Here is a 19,603-nt window from a genome sequence, read left to right on the forward strand (position 1 = left end):
CTGTCGAGCCAATTAACCCCAGAACTGAGATCAATTAACCCTTTTACACCAAGTAACACCTCATGCATTATTAGCAGGTGCAGAAAAAAACACCAGATCAGAGGGTTTCAAATGGGCTGATCCAAGACAAATAACACTGATAGAAAAGTTTCTGACCTGGTGACGGACAGAAATACAGACCTCAGGTCCTTATCTGTGAGATTGAAGAGAGATGCAGGGGAAGAAGAGCAAATGGAAAGTCTCAGCGAGATGGAGAGAGCGGGAGAAACTCATCTATGAGTCTAATTAAGCAGAAATGGAGCTGGTGGGAGCCAGGGGACCTGCGTAGTGATACCTTGCATTTCACTCCATTAACCTGCTCCTAATGAACTGGGGAATATTGGGGAAAGTCTTTATCAATCACACCCCACTGAGGTGACGGTCACTGGTTCATCGGTGCTCAGAGAGTACGTCGATACTCTTCAGCAGGCGCTCCGGATCACAGGCGGACCTGTGGGGAGGACAAACAATCTGATTGTAACATGCTTCAGGTGACAGCATATGTGAGGATCAGGCTTTATGACAAATTCCTACAGCTGCAGCTTTAACATCCTCGTTACCATATGACACATGAGTTATTTGTGTTGTGACAAGCACAGTGTGAAAACAGACCCAGTCTTTTCCCAAATCAATGATTTTCACCCACCCACAATGATGAGCTTAGTGATGAAAAAAGGCCCACAATGTCGTCAGTGGATTAGTGTCAGGCTGCAAAACTGATCTCAGATACATTTGTTAGGGAATAGAGAATAGAGGCAGATGCACTCATACAAGTGTAGCAGATGTTTAGTGCTGGGTAGCTACTGGTTATTCATTCTAATTGTTTTTTTCTTTGATTGTATGCAGAAAGAATTGAGTGGATGGGATCAGAGAAAGTGGCTGGAAGAGAGAAGGAAGGAGATGCTGGATAGGTGGAGAAAGCTAGAGATAAGGGAGTAAGGGAGGGGGGAGAGAGAGAGAGAGAGAGAGAGAGAGAGAGAGAGAGAGAGAGAGAGAGAGAGAGAGAGAGAGAGAGAGAGAGAGAGTAGAAAATGTTAAAACGTGTGTTCGCTCTTGCCAGTCACAGCATCGCTCAGTTTCTGCAGGAGGCTGCAGCTCCCTCACTCCAGGATCTCCACTTGCACCGATGAGCAGATATGATCTACACACTTCCCAGTCAACCCATTTTACTTTGAACTGGGATCTCTGTATTTGTTTGCATGGATGATAACAGTCTACTGCATATTCATGGATTCCTCATACCCCAACTAATTTGACTCAAAAGAAAAGACAAAAAAAAAGGGGGACTCCAAGTGATCTCCAGCGGGTTTTTTTTAGGTTTGTGGAAGCTGCAGTTTAGCCTGCCTTGGACATGGGACCGTGCGTCAGTCGAGAGGGATCCGGTGCCGGAGAAAGAACATCTTCCTGAAGGAGGAAAAGCCCGTGTGCGGGAGTTTTTATATTATTATTTTTTGCTACCGGGGAGGGGGAGCTGTGGGTTTTACGCGCCGGAATGATGCGTCCCAACCGCAGCTTCATCTTGCTCCTTCTGAACGGAACCGCTTGTTTGGTAAGAAAAGAGTGGGAGTGGGGAAAAGTCACACTGTCTAAGTCTTTACGCGTCTTGCTCCAAATCACCTTTTATGTTTCATGTAACACCTTGCACCTGCGTCACGAGGTACGGCAAGGTGTCTGCACCTCATTTGCACCAACAACTTACAAACTCGCGAATAGAAGTAGACTAAAATGGTGTGGACAGACGTGGAAACTGAGAGCTGAGAAGATGCTGGTCAAAATGAGAACAGACGTGCAGGTCATTTGTGTTTCTTGCAGAGATGCAGAGATAATGTTCGCCGGCTGTGTTATGTTCGCTGCATGTGTGCTGATGTCTGTGTTATTTTGACGTATAATTAAGAAGTAAATATCATTCACTTTGACCCGGCTCGGCTCAGGTACGGCTGGTGTCACAATCACTATTCCCAGCGGACTCTCGCGCTGGCAGCGTGCGGAGCGCAACGTGCCGCCTGTATCCATCATCAGTGTGCGTATCTGGAGCCACATCAGTGTTTTAATCTACATCTGCATATCTTTAACTTCAAAGTATGTAACTGCTCATGAAAGTCATGATTTTCACCGAAATAATTACACGGAAAGTGCACATGCGTCCTGAAGGACCTTCCACTTTTAGCCAAAGCAAGAACAGAGAACACATGATGTGAAAGCTTTCACCGGTTTGATACGCATGCACTGAGTGAAATTAATTACAGCGTGCACCAGCCAAATAACCTGCCAACAAAATGTAAATGTAAATAGTAGGAAGCGGGTTTACTCTGCAGTAGCACACACACTTAACATAACGAACTAACACCACACACAACATATTTGATCAGATTAGTTTTTATACGACATTCATTTGCTGCAAACATTTGCACCATGAGGTTGTAGGGTAATGGGCATGATATTATACTGTGAGAGACTGTGTAAGTACTTAATCTGTAAGTACTGTGAAAACTTTTCCATGTCTGCAGAAGGTTTGAGACATGCAGCTCTTATAGTAAAGTCTTTATTCTGGGGACTTTCCTTTTCGCCAGATATGATTAATACCATGGGTGCAAGATAACTTTGAACATCTCACCAGCATCTGTTTTTCAATTGAGCTCACTAATAAGTAAAGTGTGAGACCTTACCTCAGGACCTCAGGACACCCCCCCCCCCCCCCCCCCTGCTGACCTGAAACACCAGATGTGTAAACATGAACTGTTTCCGCAGTCCTAATGAATACATCCAGCATTACATAACCATACTATCACATTTGGATCACCCACTCCTCTTTCATGTAGGCACGCAGATTTATTAAAAAGCAGCCTTTAATGAGAAATCATCCCTTGATTCACATGAGGAAACTTGAACACCCCTCTGCTCGGAAACCCCTGGGCTGAGTAACGCAGGGCCCAGGAAATGAGCAAGCTCCAAAAAAAAAAAAAAACCCCATCAGTGCAGTGGAAATATTCAAGTGAGGTTGAGTGCTTGTTTGATGCACCCGTTTGTGTCGGCATTCCTTCAATGATGACCTTGTGATTTTCATATTAACATATTATTCAGGTGCTCACGGGGAAGTAATGGCCCTTTTGGAGATTTGAGGTCTGACAGACAGGGCTTGTAAAAGACTTAACACACAGATTTATTTAGTTTCAACAGCTATCTGGGAGAGAGAGAAGAGACCACACGCTGACTTAAAATATGGGGGATGAGTGCCTTTTCAGCCGTTGTATAACTAGATAGAAGAGAGTGGGATAATAGGCTTAACACTCTTGTGTTGTCTTGGTTCTGGGAGCATTTTGTGAGCTGCAGGGCTCCAGCCTATTGTAACCCAAACGCTCTGCAGCTAATGATAATGAAATTAATTGGGGGTTTTTTCCCCTCCCTCGCCAGACCATGTATCTACGAAAAAACGTACATGACATCCCTCAGCAGGAGATCTTTGGTAATTCATTAGCCCTGTGACATTGATAAATTATGGAGCAATTAATACATTAAATAACTTTTTTTATTACGCAACAGAGACGTAATTAATAATCGTATAAGCCTACTAAGCATTGAAATTCGATTTGGATGATTTTCTGTTGTAATAGCTTCGCAATGTTCAGAGAGGGTTGAGATCTCGAGGGGCCTTTTCCAAATGGCTGCTAATATAGACGACTATTAAAAGGTGACACTCTGGTTGTTGTTTATGTGATGAATGATGTGTTTCAAATGTTAATTATTCTTTGTATTTAAATGGAGGGTTATGAATAATATAAACACTCTCAGTTGTATAATTGACTGCTTGAGAAATTATGTTTATTTTTGGCAGCGGTTCGAGTTATTTTTCTTCTGCTCGGCAAGATGACTAGATGTGTCTCAGTGAACTAAGTGGCTGTTGTGCATATATCAGGAGAATAATCTGTGTCATTTTTTAGGAGGATAGTTTAGTGTCCTTTCGCTGTCCTCGTGATAAGCGGACAGTTGTGGGTCGAGAAGAAGAGAAATGTTAAAAAGAACAGCGGCTAACGATTGTTTTCATCACCGATTAAGCTGCTTTTTAATTTCATGATTCATCAATTTATCATTCGGTCTGTAAAATGTCGCATAGCATCACGTTTAATAAGCTGGAACCGTCAAAGGTTTGTGATTTTTGCTTGAAAGAATTACTTTAACGATAAACAGATTATCAAAATAGTAGCTTATTATTTTTCTGCCCGTCGACAAATCGATTGATTTACTTGTCGTTTGAGTTCTAATGTGTAAGTTACAGCCTTTGTTGGGACATGTTTCATGACTAAGCGATGCAGCAGATGCGAGGTCAACTGAGCTCCCACAATACGCTGAGGAAAGACTAGCTATAGAGGAAAAGTTGAAAATAGAGCAGGTGCAGAGAGTTGACGAAGGAAATGAGAGGAGGTGAAGATGAAGGTTTACACGCCTCATTCACAGTCGTTACACATTCTTTCTTATCTTTGCACAAAGGCAAGGATATACATTAAATCCACATATAACTACAACTGCAGCAGTGTGGCTGAAGCACAAGGTTGACAATCTGAATCCACAGACCAGCCGGGGAAATGTGGCAGGTGTCGAGGTTAAAGGTCAACATCTGAACATCTACCAATAAAAGAATACAAACGCAACAGAAAAGGCCGTTGAACTCGTCTCCTCCAGTGAACTGCAGACTCTCCTCTGCGATTACTCCCAATGCACTCCACTCTTCCTGGAAGTCATTTGTAGTTGTTAATCAACAAGCCTGATCCTTGCAAATAGGTAAACAGTTTTAAACATGATTATAATTTCACTCAGTCGGCGCTCTGCAAAGAGAGATAAATGTGTGTGCTTGATCCTCGTGCGTGGCCCACAAAAGAGGCCATTAATAAGGAATTCTGACCTTGCACGTGCTGTAACCTTCATGTGGTAAAGATCGTCAGGGATGCAGGCGCTTGGCTCTTCATACATCGTCACGTTGAGCTCACAGCTGCTCTTTTCCACAAGAGGTTTGTGGAAAAGATGAGCGTGAGGTAGCCTCTCTTTGGCCATGAGAGACAGGGCGGTTTTATTCTGCCTCTGATTGCTTTCAGTGCGGATGAAGACGCTGACCATCATGCTTGATAGCTGAATTTCACCTCTGTGGCCCTGCACAGAATACTGATTGAATTTCGGCGAAGACATTCATACATATTTCAAGGTTTCTGTGCAAGTTTGAGAAATCTAAAGAAAACATGACACTTTGTATGAATTCGCAACTCCGGATTTAGGGTGTTAAAGTATGTTTTACGTCTCTAAACCTTTACCATCACCCTTCATTTGACTTTGCCATCAGCAAGGAAACACACTTATTTTACACGGCACGTCAATTAAAAACAAAACATGTTCTTACGCTGAATGCTTCACAGAGCCAAAATCCCTTTTCATAACAAAGACGGGAGTGTGACAACCCACCAATGGGACACTTGAATCCTAACATAGCAGCACAACAAGTGAGACAACAATAATCGAAGCAAGACTGCCTGTAGTTTGCCTGGAATTCCACCAGACAGCATTCTGCAACAATGCACAAACACACAACTGAATGTGCAAACCTGAATATGTGTGTGGAGGATTACAAAGCAGAGGCTGTCAGGGACTAATTCTAACCACATTGGACTCCTCTCTCCGTTTTGCCGTGTCACAAAGTCTTACATTCATGCTTCTTAGATACCTGTCCTCCTCTCAGGGTCGCTGACCTTGTCCACCCAGATACATCCTGGGCTAAACAGAAATACTGCCTTAATCCTGAGAAAACAAACAGAAGAAACTGTCTGACAAAGCATATATTGCATGCCGACACAAACGTGAAACAGCAGCAGAGTGAATACTATTCTTTTTGTTTTGGGCTTTCTCTCGCTCTCTCTCTCTCTCGCTCGCTCTGTCTCGTCTTCCTGTTTGCCGTCACTGTTGCAATCTGCATGTCAGAACTCATAAGCTTCTACTCTCCATCCCACACAGACGCAGGAAACACAAAACTCATTCATAATTGTCAAATTCCTATCATAAGGGAGGGTTACGATAGTGGAAGCAGACAGAACAGTTTATTGTGCTGATCACATTTGTCCTGTTCTTCCTCCTGTAAGGGGGGGGGGGGTGAGAGGGACAATTATCAGGTCATGACATCTTCATCATCATCAGGAGCACATTAATATGCACTCCTCTTGTTAGTCATTGTTAGAAGGATTGCAATATAGCTTGGGAGAGCACTGCTGCAGAACCTTGATGATTTACAGAAGATACTTTAAGTTGTGTGTGATGAAAGAATCAGACTCATTTGTAGAGCAGCAACAATCGGGCTTCTTCCAGCTGCTGAAGATTTACAGTTTGTCTTTGTCTTAGATAACAATATCAACATAACAATGAGCGTCTTTCAATGTTGGACTGTTAACGGGGAGACACAGGCAAACACAATACGGAACATTTCACAGATTAAACTAAAAGTACTGAATTAATCGGCACATTAATCCATATTGAAAATAGTTCTTGGTTGCAGCCATTTGATAGGTTCTGCCATGACCGCTGTTTTCACATCGTTCAGTTTACACTTTATTATCTTCAGCCATCGACCTTTTGAATGCCAACTGCTAGCGCTCTTTAAATGTGAATCTAAATGTATAAAAGTATTTGCTTTGTTCAGAGAAGATGCATTTGTGTCCCTAATACTCCTGAAGACACATGCTGTGGTTGGCCTTACATCTGGTGTAACTGTATGATGGTTTTAAACCTTTTACATTAACTTGTATTTGTTTTATTGTTCAAATAAATAACCCAACAATGAGCAATCACAACAGATAAACCCTGAAGAAGCAGTGAGTGAGCGGAGCTGCTGGTGTTACAGCCTCTGTGGCTTCCTGCCTGTGGTGTAAAACAGCTTGAGTTATGCACAACCACAGCAAGAGGGCCCCCAGAGGTGCACCCCTTCCCTCCTGACCGCCCGCTGAGGAAACCAGTGAGGGACCGCCTGTCCTCGCCCCCACCTCCCCTCCTCCGCCAAACATCCCCTCCTCCCCCGCCGGGCTCCCAGCAGCCCCACAGCAGCAGAGAGAGACAGAGAGAGACTGAGAGAGACGGACAGAGAGAAAACACGCTCCCTGACACACTGACAGCCCTTCATAGTGAAGCGCCGAGCTGTCCTGAGACAGAATACGTTGTCTGCTCAAAACCAGCACAATTTATTGTGGCATTGCTCTCTGGGAGAATGCAGGGGGGAGACAGAGCAGATCCTGGAAACATATCTGTAGGTTTGTCTGCTGGTTCGGATAGTGAAGGGTAGATTATAGCGCACGGCTTAAAGAAAAATTACTCATAGCCTTGGGTGGAATGAGTGGGTTTAACTCCCAGGGGACACAGATAAAGATGCGCTTGACTTTCACACAGAGGAATAACTAAGGATGGGAAAATCCATAAGAGACGTTTTAATTTCGGAGAGCTTCGACAATAGTAAAAGTTGTTTTACTGCGTTGTGAAAATGTTATATAAAGTGTCAATATAGAATGAAATTTTCATCGTTTCAAGTAGGCATCTAAACAATATTAGAAAAGGCGATGTGGGACCAGGGGACGTGGGTTTATTTGAAGGGGGAACATTAGGCTGTCAGTGCAGTTTAACGCTGAAGGAAACTGAAGCTTCTCTGATGCTGCAGGCTCTGAGGTTCATGCTGACCTCATCGTGGCGTGACTGAGGCCACTCGATACCACAGCAGAATTAGACCCGGGAGCAAAAGCCCATTTATATTCTCTCACAATCTGTAAACAGTCTGTTCTGCGTGAATGAACATGCAGTGTGCAGTTCACCAGCGTGCTGCCCAGTGACGCTACAGTGATTTTCAGGGGGTCAGAGTGGTGCACATGTCCAGACAAGACCCGCTGAGGGTCTTTACTGGGGGGTTTCCAATTAAAGTAGCGCACAGCCACAGGGATCGGGGAATTTAGGCTGAGCTTGAAAGAAGAAGTGTTTCAAGTATAATAAATGGATAATAAGAGCAATTTTTTTTGCAGACTACAGTGATTTCTGAATTGAGAATATATTGCTGTGAAATATAGGAGAGCAATGACAAGCAATTATTTTAACCTTTACGTGTCCAGTTTGAGCGGTCATGCCGTCACCACTGCCCCACTTCACAGTGATACTGTTAGCAGCTCCACTGTTTTTCTTTTAAGCAAACGTTTGCTGACCTGAAGCACAAATTGATTTATTTTGTTAGATCATTAAAAAGTGACAATTGACGGTTGCCTCTGTAGTCTGGTTAGGCTTAAGCAACTACAGCTGAGTGGCTAAGGTTAAGGAACTATTGCATTTACGGTTAAAAGAAACCACTCTTGATTCAAGGTGACAGACCACACAGTGTGCAGTGTCCAAGTCTGTATACACCTCCACCCTGACTTCCTCACTGTTGTAGCAGGATAACAAGAACGTTCCTCTTTGCGAGAGGGCAGGTTATTACTCGCCTGACTGCTGGAGGTCGCTTGTCACTTAACACGCAGCTTGTTTTTAAGAGATCAAAACAAAGACCTTTCCTCTGGTGACGTTCTAATGCGGTTGAGACGGACTGCGGTTCACACCTGTTGTCAGGATGCGTGTCAAATGTTTCACAAGTAAGCACTTGTGATCGAATTTCCCTTCCCCGCTCACATTTGGTTTTATCTGTGAAAGACTGCTGCCACACAGAAAAAAGTTGGACTTCAGCTAAAGATGCAGTTTGCTGTTTCACCGCGAGCTCTGTGGCATATTGTGGCCTTATGTGCCGTGCAGCCTGCAAAGCTATAGGCAGAGCTACAAAACAATCAGATTGCATTGCATTCATGTTCACCTGTATGTGGACACATCTGGCACACCTCTGCAGCCACATCTGTATTTAAAGATGTCCACCTTTACTGCTGTGCAGATGTTTAAAATCCAATAGAAAGACTAGAGCAATAAGTCAGACAACAAGATTGTATAGTCTGTCCAGCTTTGAATACTGTAGCAGTGCTACAGTGTAATTAGCTCTGCCCCATCAGTGCATGCCCCTCCCTGGGGACAAACAGTCCCCTCTCCACCCTCCTTGCACTACCAACTTGTCAATATCTTATAATGTAAAAAAAATGTGATAGCCAATTCAGAGCCCGGCTTCTCTCTGAGCATACCAAATGAGCCCAACTCCACTGGGAGCACACAACTGAAGCTGTCCAAAATGAGCTGGGGGAAGGCGGCTGGAGGAGGATGCAGAGAGAAACATTCGATTGGGAAAAAAGGGTTTTGAATAAAAAGATTCAGTGCAGTTAGTTTGTTCGCCCACTGCAGATCTAAGCTCCAGTGACCCCCAAGAAGCCGGAGTAAATTATTCATTAAGAGTCAAATGGCTTGTTTCTTGTGAAATTACCTTTCCCTCCCTCACCTCTTCTTGGATCTACACTAGCCAGAAGAATAATTAGTTATAAGGGCACAGCCGTTTTCAGACTTTAATCATGTTGCAGAGAAGTCTCCTGCAGTGAGCATATTAGATCTGAAGACAGAAGAAGAAAAAAGAATAAAGCATTGACGAACACTTAAGAAATCTGAGCTGCCTGGGTCTTTAATTAAAAATTGATGTCATATTAGAGATGAAGATTTCAACCGTAACAGCCAGAGGAAAATGGAGTGGTTATTGAACTTGTCAGCTCCCCAGGACACACGCATGCTTTCAGAACCGCTGGGTGGCTCCACGGGAAGGTTCTCTCTATCAATCAATCAATTAATTTGCTTTAATCCAGATTATACATCCATACAAATACAGTTTAAAACTCATAACTGTTGGTGTGTCTGCTGGTTCGGACAGTGAAGGGGGGGATTTCAGGGCACAGGTTAAAAACATAGGTCCTAATTTATATGTTGGATTTTATGATTGATAAACGGTTCATGACATAATCATTGGATACATGTATCACAGTGAAAAGATAATAAAAGCAATAAAATAGCTTTTATTATAAAGCAATAACAGTTAAGTATATTTAATGAAATAGAGCCCTTATTTTTCAGCAGTGGTTAATCTGCTGTTTATTCTCTCCATTATTTTAACTTGCAGACAACAATGTAAAGACTGCACATTTAAATTCGTTATGTTCAGGGATGAAAGAAGCATTTTCATCTCTTACTCGAAAAGATGTAATGCAATACAACAGCATAATATAATGAGAGGTACAAGTTAAAATCTTATTTGGTTTTTGATCACTCGGGGGAAGCAAGTTGTAAAAACAATTGTATAATATCACCTTATAATTTGATAAGGCGAACGTGTTAGCAGACAGTTGGCTAATTAAACATCCAGCAGATACAGAGCAACATTAGCATTCATGTTTTCTGGCCACCTGTTAATGTAAATCCAATATTCATTCTCCTTTTACCTCCTTTGGTCTCCAGCAACTCCTGAGGGAAATATCTGGCTGTTTAGCTGCTAAACGCTCCACTCTGTTCACCAGTCACTAACGCTTTTCTGTCTGCAGCCACGATCGACAATATCAGCCGCTGAGAGTGAACCCAAACTGCAAAGTTGCGGGTAATAAAATCAAAACAATGAGCAAAGAGGGGAACGGCAAAGTCAGGGGATGATTCTCTGTGAGTGACCACTTGTTCATCAAACATGGTCATTTCTATTAATTATTATTATAGAATAATACCGTTTCTAATGAACTCATTATTTGGGCTAAGGTAACATTCTCAAATGACTTGTTTTGTCCGGCCTAGAAACTAAAAACCCAAATATATTTGATTCACAATGATACAAAACAGCAAATCCTCATAACAGTTGGTATTTTATGTAGAAGAGAGAATTCAATTCGTCGTCAATTATCTAAATCGTTTTTAACCAACTAATTAGCTCCAGTCCCCACATTAAAACGTGTGCAGCTCTTGGTAGGATATCTGCAGCGCTTGTCCAGGAACTTAACAAGTAAAGTCTGAATGTGCAAACTCAAGTGGGAGTCTAATTTTGGAAGGATATCCTTTGGTTGACACGCTGGTCTGTCACCAGTAACCGAGCTTCTGTGAGCGTTATGGCACAGATTTCAGTTAAGTGGCTCCCTGATCCCTCTGCTGCATTATGGCTATAGTGTGCTTCTGTCACCAGGGGAAAGGGGTTAAAGCGGTGTACCTGTCACTGTAACAGGCTGATTATTGCCTGTGGAGCTGGCAGGCTTGTGAGGATCGCTCCCCTCCACACACTCCCTGCTGGGAGAGAGGCCTGGGGCCTGTGCTCAGTGAGGCTGAATGACTCACAATTACCACAGCGACAGAGCCTGCAGCCACCTCCCATCTTCTCCAGCCGTTTCACTGACTCACTTAGCGCACATGACAAATGACAAAATCACCCGAACCTCCGCCCCCTCACTAAGACCTGATTGCCCATCGCCCACACTTTGCCTACAGTACTTAAAACTGGGATATATCATGCCAAGCTTCATGAAACAAAACAAACTTAGCCTGAAAATAACTTGTTCTGGCCTTTCAAAGCAGGACTTTACTGTGTCACACTATGTAGATGGTGCATATTTTAGTATGACCTAGTGAATAATAAACCTTTGACGTTAAAAGCTGCAGCCATGGAAATCATTTTTTTTAAACTCAACAAAACACCTCCTTAATGTTTCGACACTGAAAAAGTAGATATTATTTGTGGTGCATCATCAAAGGAAGACTTCTTGGACTGTGCTTTGAATATGAAAGCATGCGAGTGGTATGAATACCCAAAGCAGACAACAATAGTGCTCAATTGTTCACAAAACAATGTCGCAGCATGCTTGATAAAATGTGAAATGATTCCACTAAAGTGAAGTAATGCATTAATCTTTTAGCATTGTGAAAACAACAGGGAACTTGGGGGGGGGTGTTCCTCCACCATTTCAACCTGCTTACGCTGCATAAGTCAAAGTTGGACGCGTGCTGATAGTTAAATCTTACACCTCATATACTCTCCTAGTTAAATGCAGAGGGGCGAGAGAGTTGTAGTCGTATGCAGTTTTTCAGAATGGAATGTAAGATGGTGATTGTTACAATATTTAATGATGAAAAATATGTGATGTGCCGCAGTATAACGACCACTGTGACCTTAGAGATGCATTGTTCAGCAGATCTCCTAGAGTTTTAAAAACATGCAAACAGCATGTAAAAAAGCGACACTGCAGAACTTTTACTTGCAGAAATTAATCCACAATTGCATGTAAATGCATCATGATGGTGCGAACAGCCCAACGGTGTGTGTTCTCTTACAGCGGTAATAAATGCAGCTCGTGCTCAGAGTATTTTCTTCTTCTTTTTTTAAGCTCATTTTAACATTTGTCTTTGACAATGATGCTGCACACTGAATCTGACACCTCTAGCAGTGCCAGACACTTAAATCTTCTGTTCAACAATAGCACAATGCTCACTTCATCTCCCCTCCCGCTAGCCTGGCCTCTCAGGCTTTCTAATGAAGACTGTGTGCGAGAGAGAAGGATGCCTTGCTCAATATGAAAGCTACTGTACAGCAAAGCATTCTGCAATATGTTACACTCAGATACGAGTGTTGGTGCCATCTGAGAGTCGCTTTAGACAAGCGGCGCTGTTGGCAAGATGCTGAGGATCCTAAAAGCAAGGGGGCAGTTTTATAAAAATCAAATGTAACATTTTCAAGAACCCTAAAGGGCCTTCTTGTAGGACACCGCAGGGGTTGTTAAGTGCTCTCTGGGGAGGCAGGCAGCAGTGTTACCCTCTGTACCCAGCAGTCACTAGCTCATTGAAGAAGAGAAATCAAACACAGAGTAGTCCTTCAATAGGAGCCGTGGGGAATGGTGTATTTGTCATCAAAGTCATCCTGCCTGGCCTCAACTCCCCGTCTGAAAAACACAAAGATACATCCGAAAAGATTAAAATAAATGTGTCTTCAGCTCCTCAACATTTCTGTTCATTATTAATGAGTTTGGGATTCTCAAAGAGGCTATCAGAACTATCTGATTCAAGAGGAAGGAGTCCTTGTCAAGGCAGTTATCGGCCCCCGTGGGGAGGCTGGAGGATGTGACAGTGTAGCGTAGCAGCAGACAGGTAACTCGAGCAGAGGACGTCTGGCCTCCAACACCCTCGTGGTAATAGGGCCAGATTAGAGGAAGAGGGGAGTCCTCTTATCTGAGTCCCAACACCAGACCGCAACCACATCAGCGGGAATCCTCGCAAGGCAGTTGAAATGCGATACACGTTGTTATGAAAGGAAATACATGTTTTTAGGGAGACGGAAAATCAATATCGCTGACTGACTGCGGTGCAAGTGAACAAATCTGAGTGAGCTTGAAAAACCTGCATAAAATAGAATAAAAATGAGTCGGACTTAATAATCCTGACTAAGCCTGTGTAAGGAAGCCCTGGCAGTCAAAGACAGTAGATGGATCAGAGCACAGACAGGAATACATGCATTATGCATCATTGTAAAATCTCTGCGGATACATACACACACACAAAGTTATCCTGCATTTGCATCACTTTTCACGTTTACAACTCAAAATGCACAAACGTCATGTGTGCGAAGTTCTCCACTGCCAGAGGACACAATAATGCCGGTGACTTCAATGGCGCATTAGACAGAAGCTACCTGTTAATAGATCATTACCGTTGAATAATTACCCAGGACTTTGCTCCCACATTCACACACTCTTAACAAAGCTACTGCTGAGCACAGCAGCACTTTCTTATCTCCCTCACTCCTCTTCCCCTCCCCTCAGTTGATGTTAACATCTGACAGCGTTGTGTGTGTGTGTGCGTGCCGATGCAGATTTTCTTTCTTTAATTAAAACACTGGAAGTCTTCATTGGACATAACACTTTATTCTCCGGCCCCACCCGCTTGCCCAGCTCCCTTTCCTCAAACACTTTGATCCTCCAACCGAATATTTTGAGGCAATAATAGTTTCCCCTGTTCTCAGACTCACACCGCATGTGCTTAGGAAGCAAAAAGCTCCCTTTAAAACAGAAACACGCGGCTTAGTCTACTCACTTGGAGGTTCTTCCTTTCAGATTCTTTCATTTCTATCCAATTAGATGATCTTTAAGTGACCTTTGCTGACTTAGTTTGAGTGCAAATGAGCTGAGACACTAATACAGCACCTTGGATGATGTAGAAATGAGTGTGTTTAGCTGAGATGCTGTCTGTGCATCCAGACGCGTTATAAGAGCATAAATCAACTTGCAACCTCTGTTGTCAGAGAAACAACTTGGAAAGTGTTTCTTAATGACAGAGTTTAATTGTTTTACAGGATTATGGACTTTGTAGAGAAGTGTCCACCCTCACAAATATTGATTAAACTGCCCAAGGAGTAATACACTTTATGTGAATTCAGTTTTGGTGCGGCTGTTCTGTTTAAATGTGTTCTCTGATCCCTCTGGCCTCAAGGAGCTCGAAGGAGGCATATGAGCCCATTACTCGGGAGCTTAGGGAATTACATCGGCTTTACGAAAAGTAGACATAAAGGAGAATTCTTCTCTCACGGCCGGGGTAAACAAAAGAATGTAATAATAGCAATACCTACAAAATGTAAAGTATTTATTTATATATATATATATATATATATATATATATATATATATATATATATAAACATTGATAGAATGTCACGTTTACAACCACTGTAGGTATGAACAGTAAATTAAGTATCGATTAAACCTTTAATTTGTTTTCTGTACACATTTCTTGCTACCTTGCTGATAACGGCCTACTTTCTCTCTCTATGTTCTCCTCCCATCCCCACCTCCTCTCTCAAGGTGGCCCTGGGTCAAGAAGACGACTCCTCCAGCCCCAAGAGCTCTTCTGACGACTCCTCCAAGACGGTGGGCCTCCTGAGCGGGCAGACTCCCCTGTCTCCCCTGAGCCGCTGGATGCTTCACAGTAAGAGCAGAGCTGCTAACACCACCTCTCTGGAGCTGCCCTATCGCTCCCCGATTCCTTTCTCCAAGCAGGAGTTTTCTAAACAGGAGTTCTGGGAGATGTTGGGGAGCGACCTGCTCAAACCAGACGCCTCCAGCTCCAGGGTCAAACGCCGGCCCATCGTTAAGACCGGCAAGTTCAAGAAGATGTTCGGCTGGGGAGACTTCTATTCCAATATCAAGACGGTGAGGCTTAACCTGCTGATCACCGGCAAGATCGTGGACCACGGTAACGGCACATTCAGCGTCTACTTCCGCCACAACTCCACGGGCCAGGGCAACATCTCGGTCAGCCTGGTGCCACCCGTCAAGGCGGTGGAGTTTGACCTGGAGCGCCAGAGCGTGGTCTACCCCAAGGACTCAAAGATCTTCAACTGCCGCGTGGACTATGAGAAGGTGGATCGCAGCAAGCGCACCTCGCTGTGCAACTACGACCCGTCCAAGACCTGCTTCCAGGAGCAGATCCAGAGCCACGTGTCCTGGATTTGCTCCAAACCTTTCAAGGTCATCTGTATCTACATTTCCTTCTACAGTACGGACTACCGCCTGGTCCAGAAGGTTTGCCCGGACTACAACTACCATAACGAGATGCCCTACCTGCCCTCGGGCTAGAAGACTTGTAGGGGGGAGGAGAGGTGGGAGAGGAACATGGGGTTGAGTAGGAGTGACTGCAACACGGGGAAGAAACCAGGGCTGTGAATCGTCCTTAATGCCGTTGTGGCAGCAAGACACCTTAAAAAAAAACCCTCTCTGTAGCCTGACTATTGTAAGATGTATTTAACATATATGCAAAACAAAAAGTACAGTATGCAGATAATGAGGCATTTGGAATGTGTAACTGCAGCATTCATTAACTGGACTGGTAGTGGAAATCAAACACGCTCATTCTTAACCTCAATCCAGTTTCTAAATGCCAACTTCTCTCATGCCAGCTCATTCTTTGTCCCATTAAGTCGTTTGTGGATGTTGTCGGAATGTCTTTTCAATCACCCCTTTACTATATAGTCGCAAGACAGCATTTTCAGTGAAAGTGCGCATTTGAAAGCTGCGATACGATTCACCCGAGAGTTGTGTACAAATTCAGAGTTTATTACAAACATCATACAGTGTTTATCATTGCACAGTGCAAAATGATTAAAAACCAGAGGGAACACAAGCAGAGCAGATGAATGTAAAGTGGAACCAACCACAGGATCATTTAGGTTACACTCAAAGTCTTTTCTTTTGTTATGTGAACTTTAAATCCAAGTTCCTCTTCTCATGCCGCTGTAAGAATCCCACCATAACATTGTCAATGTGTGGTTTACGTTTGAAGCCTGCCAAATCTAATAACTATATATCTCTCAGTTACTGTATGCCACCTCCATTTCAATAAAAGAGGGGGGGGGGGGGGAAGGAGAAAGAGAGAAATAATAAAAATTTGCAAGAAAAAGCAATTGCTCAACAAAGATTCAGGGCCAGGGCTTAAGACAAGTTCAGTGTGAGGGAAATAACTAGATTCTGCATAGAGATAGAATTGGTCCTCCACATTTAAGAGAGAGAGAGCGAGGGGGGGTGAGAGCGAGAGAGATTCATTGAGCTGTTTTAATTAAAGTGGAGAAGGAGACTTAGAGTATGCATCTCCTTCTATTGTCCCCTCTGTATGAAAAAGATTACATTTTGTTGCCGTCAGGATTCCTGATTTCACGCCTTGATAACTTTGACTGTGTGAGGCAGATTGCTCTCTCCCGACAAATTCTGTGTTCTCTAAAGTCTGCCCGTTATCTTGAATAAATGAAAATATTATCATAATAATTACATATAATTTAATCTCCTTTAGAAGTAATTAAGGTTTCAACGAGAGAGGGTGAAATGTATTCCTAAAAATCAAGTCAGCAAGTAGGAGGATGAGAGGTTCACGTTCACGGGGAGAGTTGTGGACAAAGCTCAGCCCAAAGTTAATCGCTCTCATTAAGATAAATGTCCACTGGCTGGCCCATCTCATGTTTCTCTCAGACAATATCAGTACAGGAGTTATGAATTAGGTAGCCTGATATTTTTTTGGCGAGAGGGCACAATGACAGTCAGGTGTGCAGATTTATTAAACGGTGAGCTCAGGTAACCGGTTTGTTAATGTGCTGTGATGTCAGGGATTTAGCCAAGATCTGTGCAAGTGCCAAGCGCCCATGTCCCAGGTGGAGCCGCGCAGCAGTGAGCGGTCACCATGAAGCCGTCCTCCTGTGGGGGGGGGGGAGCATAAGGCCAGACATAATTGCATCGCCTTGGCTGTTCTGTGTGAGATTGAGGAGCATGAGGAGTAGTAAAAAACACAGTCACAGGGCTAAAGATAGTAACAAAGACCTGCAAATCTGCACATCAAAGCTCAGCGCTTTTCAATTCACTCTTAAAGAGGGGGTCGCTCCTCTCCATATGCCAACTAATCATCTTGTGGCCCAGAGCAAATGGCAGCAGAGCAAGAGCAAGTCTGCAGGGGACAGGCAGCTACACCACCCGCAGCAATGATAAATGCTGTTCATCTGACGAAGGCAAACCTCTCTCTCTCTTGCGCGTGATTGTTTTATTGAAACAGATTTTTCATATATCAGCCGGATCTCCTAAAAATTACAGTCACATACAACACAACTGCATTGTCAATTACGTTTCGAGGGAAACGTTTTTTCTCTCAAGGATTACGTTTGTTTTTGGCACATCACAAATACGTTTGTAATCGAAGTCAGCGGAAGTCCAGGGAGAAGGTTGTTGGGTCGATGGATGTGTCATTGCATAACAATAACATAACAAACGTACCTTTTTAAAGTCAAACCATGATCTTATTCATTTAGTTATGTACGTTTCCCTCGTTTTGTAATTGAGAATGCTGTTTTAGGAGACAGGTTTGCACATATGCACCGATATATATGTGTGTGTCTCACAATCAAGAATCCTCAAAGAGGGGAATTTCCTAAATATGTGACCATCAATCAGAGTCCCAACTATGAGAAAGCTTGTAAGGACTCATTCTGATTCCCCCCACATCACAATAATGCAGTACTTATTTTTAAAGCGTACATAAAGAGTCCCAGTGGAACATGCACTATAGATGTGAGTCCTGTCTGCTGATGAGATACAAAGCTTGTAAAATGCACATCAACCAGCATGAATGAACCACTGCCTCTTGCTCTGTTCATTCATTTCCTCATCCTGCAGCTCTCTCTGCCCCTTTCCCCTCCAGACATCCACGTGTTACTCAACCATGTGTCCTGCTGTCCTCACGCTGTTGTCCTCTCCCTGTGTGTGACCCGGCTGACTGACCTAAGCCTCCATACCCTCTCTACCTTGCTTACCCTGGTGTTGAACCCTGCTGTGGGTAGTTCCTCATTGCTGCTGCTGCCCCCCCCCCCCCGCCCTCCTGCACGCAGTGCTGAGCTGAGCTGAGCTGGCTAATCTCTGCGAGCTTAATGCCGAGCCAACGGAACATCAGCAAGGAGAACTCCCCTCTCTCCTTCTCTATCTATCTTTTTCTCTATATATCTATATCCCATCAAACAAATGTGTGCACTCACAGTCTTAAGATGTGCTGGTTTAGGTATTTTCCTCTCTCCTGTTCAAAGCATCCTACATAAGCCCCTGGATTGTAAGGACATGAAATCTCCTCGAGAGCATGCCAACGGAGTGCCCGACACAGATACGCCTCAGTAACCTCAATACTCCTCTCCCCGCCTCCTGCAGGGCGTCCGGAGAGAAGATGGATACTCACACATGTTGGAATCAAAGCTGGGCAACGTTTAGCCCACAGCACTGAACTCATGTAGAACAAAACAAGGACATCTCTTGGGCTACATGCTAGGACGAAGCCCCTCACTGTTCATTACCGATCCTCTCAGATCTACAGCAATACTCTCACTGAGACGCCACCCTCTCCGCCTCTCCGCGGGGCGAAGGAAGGCTGCTGGACTAAGTTTAAGAGACGATCACGTTGCCGTGGGATGGACCGTGTTGTTTTACGGCAGCAGCCTTACTGTTGACCCATCTGATGCCAACAGACATGTGGAAATGTGGCCTGAGAGATTGTCCAGTGAGCAGTCCCCTCAGCAAAGAATAGTAACAAAACTGTCCAAAATATATATACATATATACATATATATATATATATATATATATATATAAATATTTAAATATATATATAAATATATATATAAAATCTATGAGTCCTCAGATCTGAATAAAGTTGTATTTAAATGTGGGTCATGCAGTGGAGGTTGTCTGTTTTATCTTTTTGTTCCTCATGGTTTTGTTTCTCTGTCATGTGAATGGTATACTGTATGGATGATATGATGGCATCTACTGTGGTTTTCAACATTCTTAAAATCAATAAAGTACACAGAAGTACTTAAACCACTTCAGTTGAAGAGAGACAGACTCCAGTTTCATATCTGGTTGTGCTTTATGTGTAGGAAGAGTGTGTCAACAATGCTGAAGTCTCTATTTTCTCATATTTGCATACCCATACTGTGTGCCAACGGCAAAGAAAAGATGTGACTTCTTTTTTTTTTTGTTGCTGAGGGCTGTTGCAGAGATACATGCAGAGAGAGAAATAGAAGGAGAACAAGGAGCAGAGAGGAAAATGGGGTTGAAAGGGAGAGGAAGGA

The 19,603-nt window shown here is 43.4% G+C and overlaps 1 protein-coding gene across 1 annotated transcript; it reads left to right on the forward strand.

Moving 5' to 3' along the window:
• The first annotated feature begins 1,174 nt into the window (after positions 1-1,174).
• On the forward strand, positions 1,175-19,351 carry LOC115012868 (neurexophilin-1). The gene is made up of 2 exons (XM_029438736.1): positions 1,175-1,588; positions 14,814-19,351. Exons 1-2 carry the CDS (start codon positions 1,532-1,534, stop codon positions 15,585-15,587), a joined length of 831 nt encoding a protein of 276 aa, XP_029294596.1. The 5' UTR covers positions 1,175-1,531; the 3' UTR covers positions 15,588-19,351.
• Positions 19,352-19,603: the final 252 nt, after the last annotated feature.

This window comes from Cottoperca gobio, chromosome 8, assembly GCF_900634415.1.
Source record: "Cottoperca gobio chromosome 8, fCotGob3.1, whole genome shotgun sequence".
Lineage (NCBI taxonomy): Eukaryota > Metazoa > Chordata > Actinopteri > Perciformes > Bovichtidae > Cottoperca > Cottoperca gobio.

Excerpts from the sequence above, each read along its gene's own strand:
- LOC115012868 (XM_029438736.1), top strand. The coding sequence starts at position 1,532 with ATGATGCGTCCCAACCGCAGCTTCATCTTGCTCCTTCTGAACGGAACC. Across the intron at positions 1,589-14,813 it reads TGAACGGAACCGCTTGTTTG|GTGGCCCTGGGTCAAGAAGA; the intron begins GTAAGAAAAGAG and ends TCCTCTCTCAAG.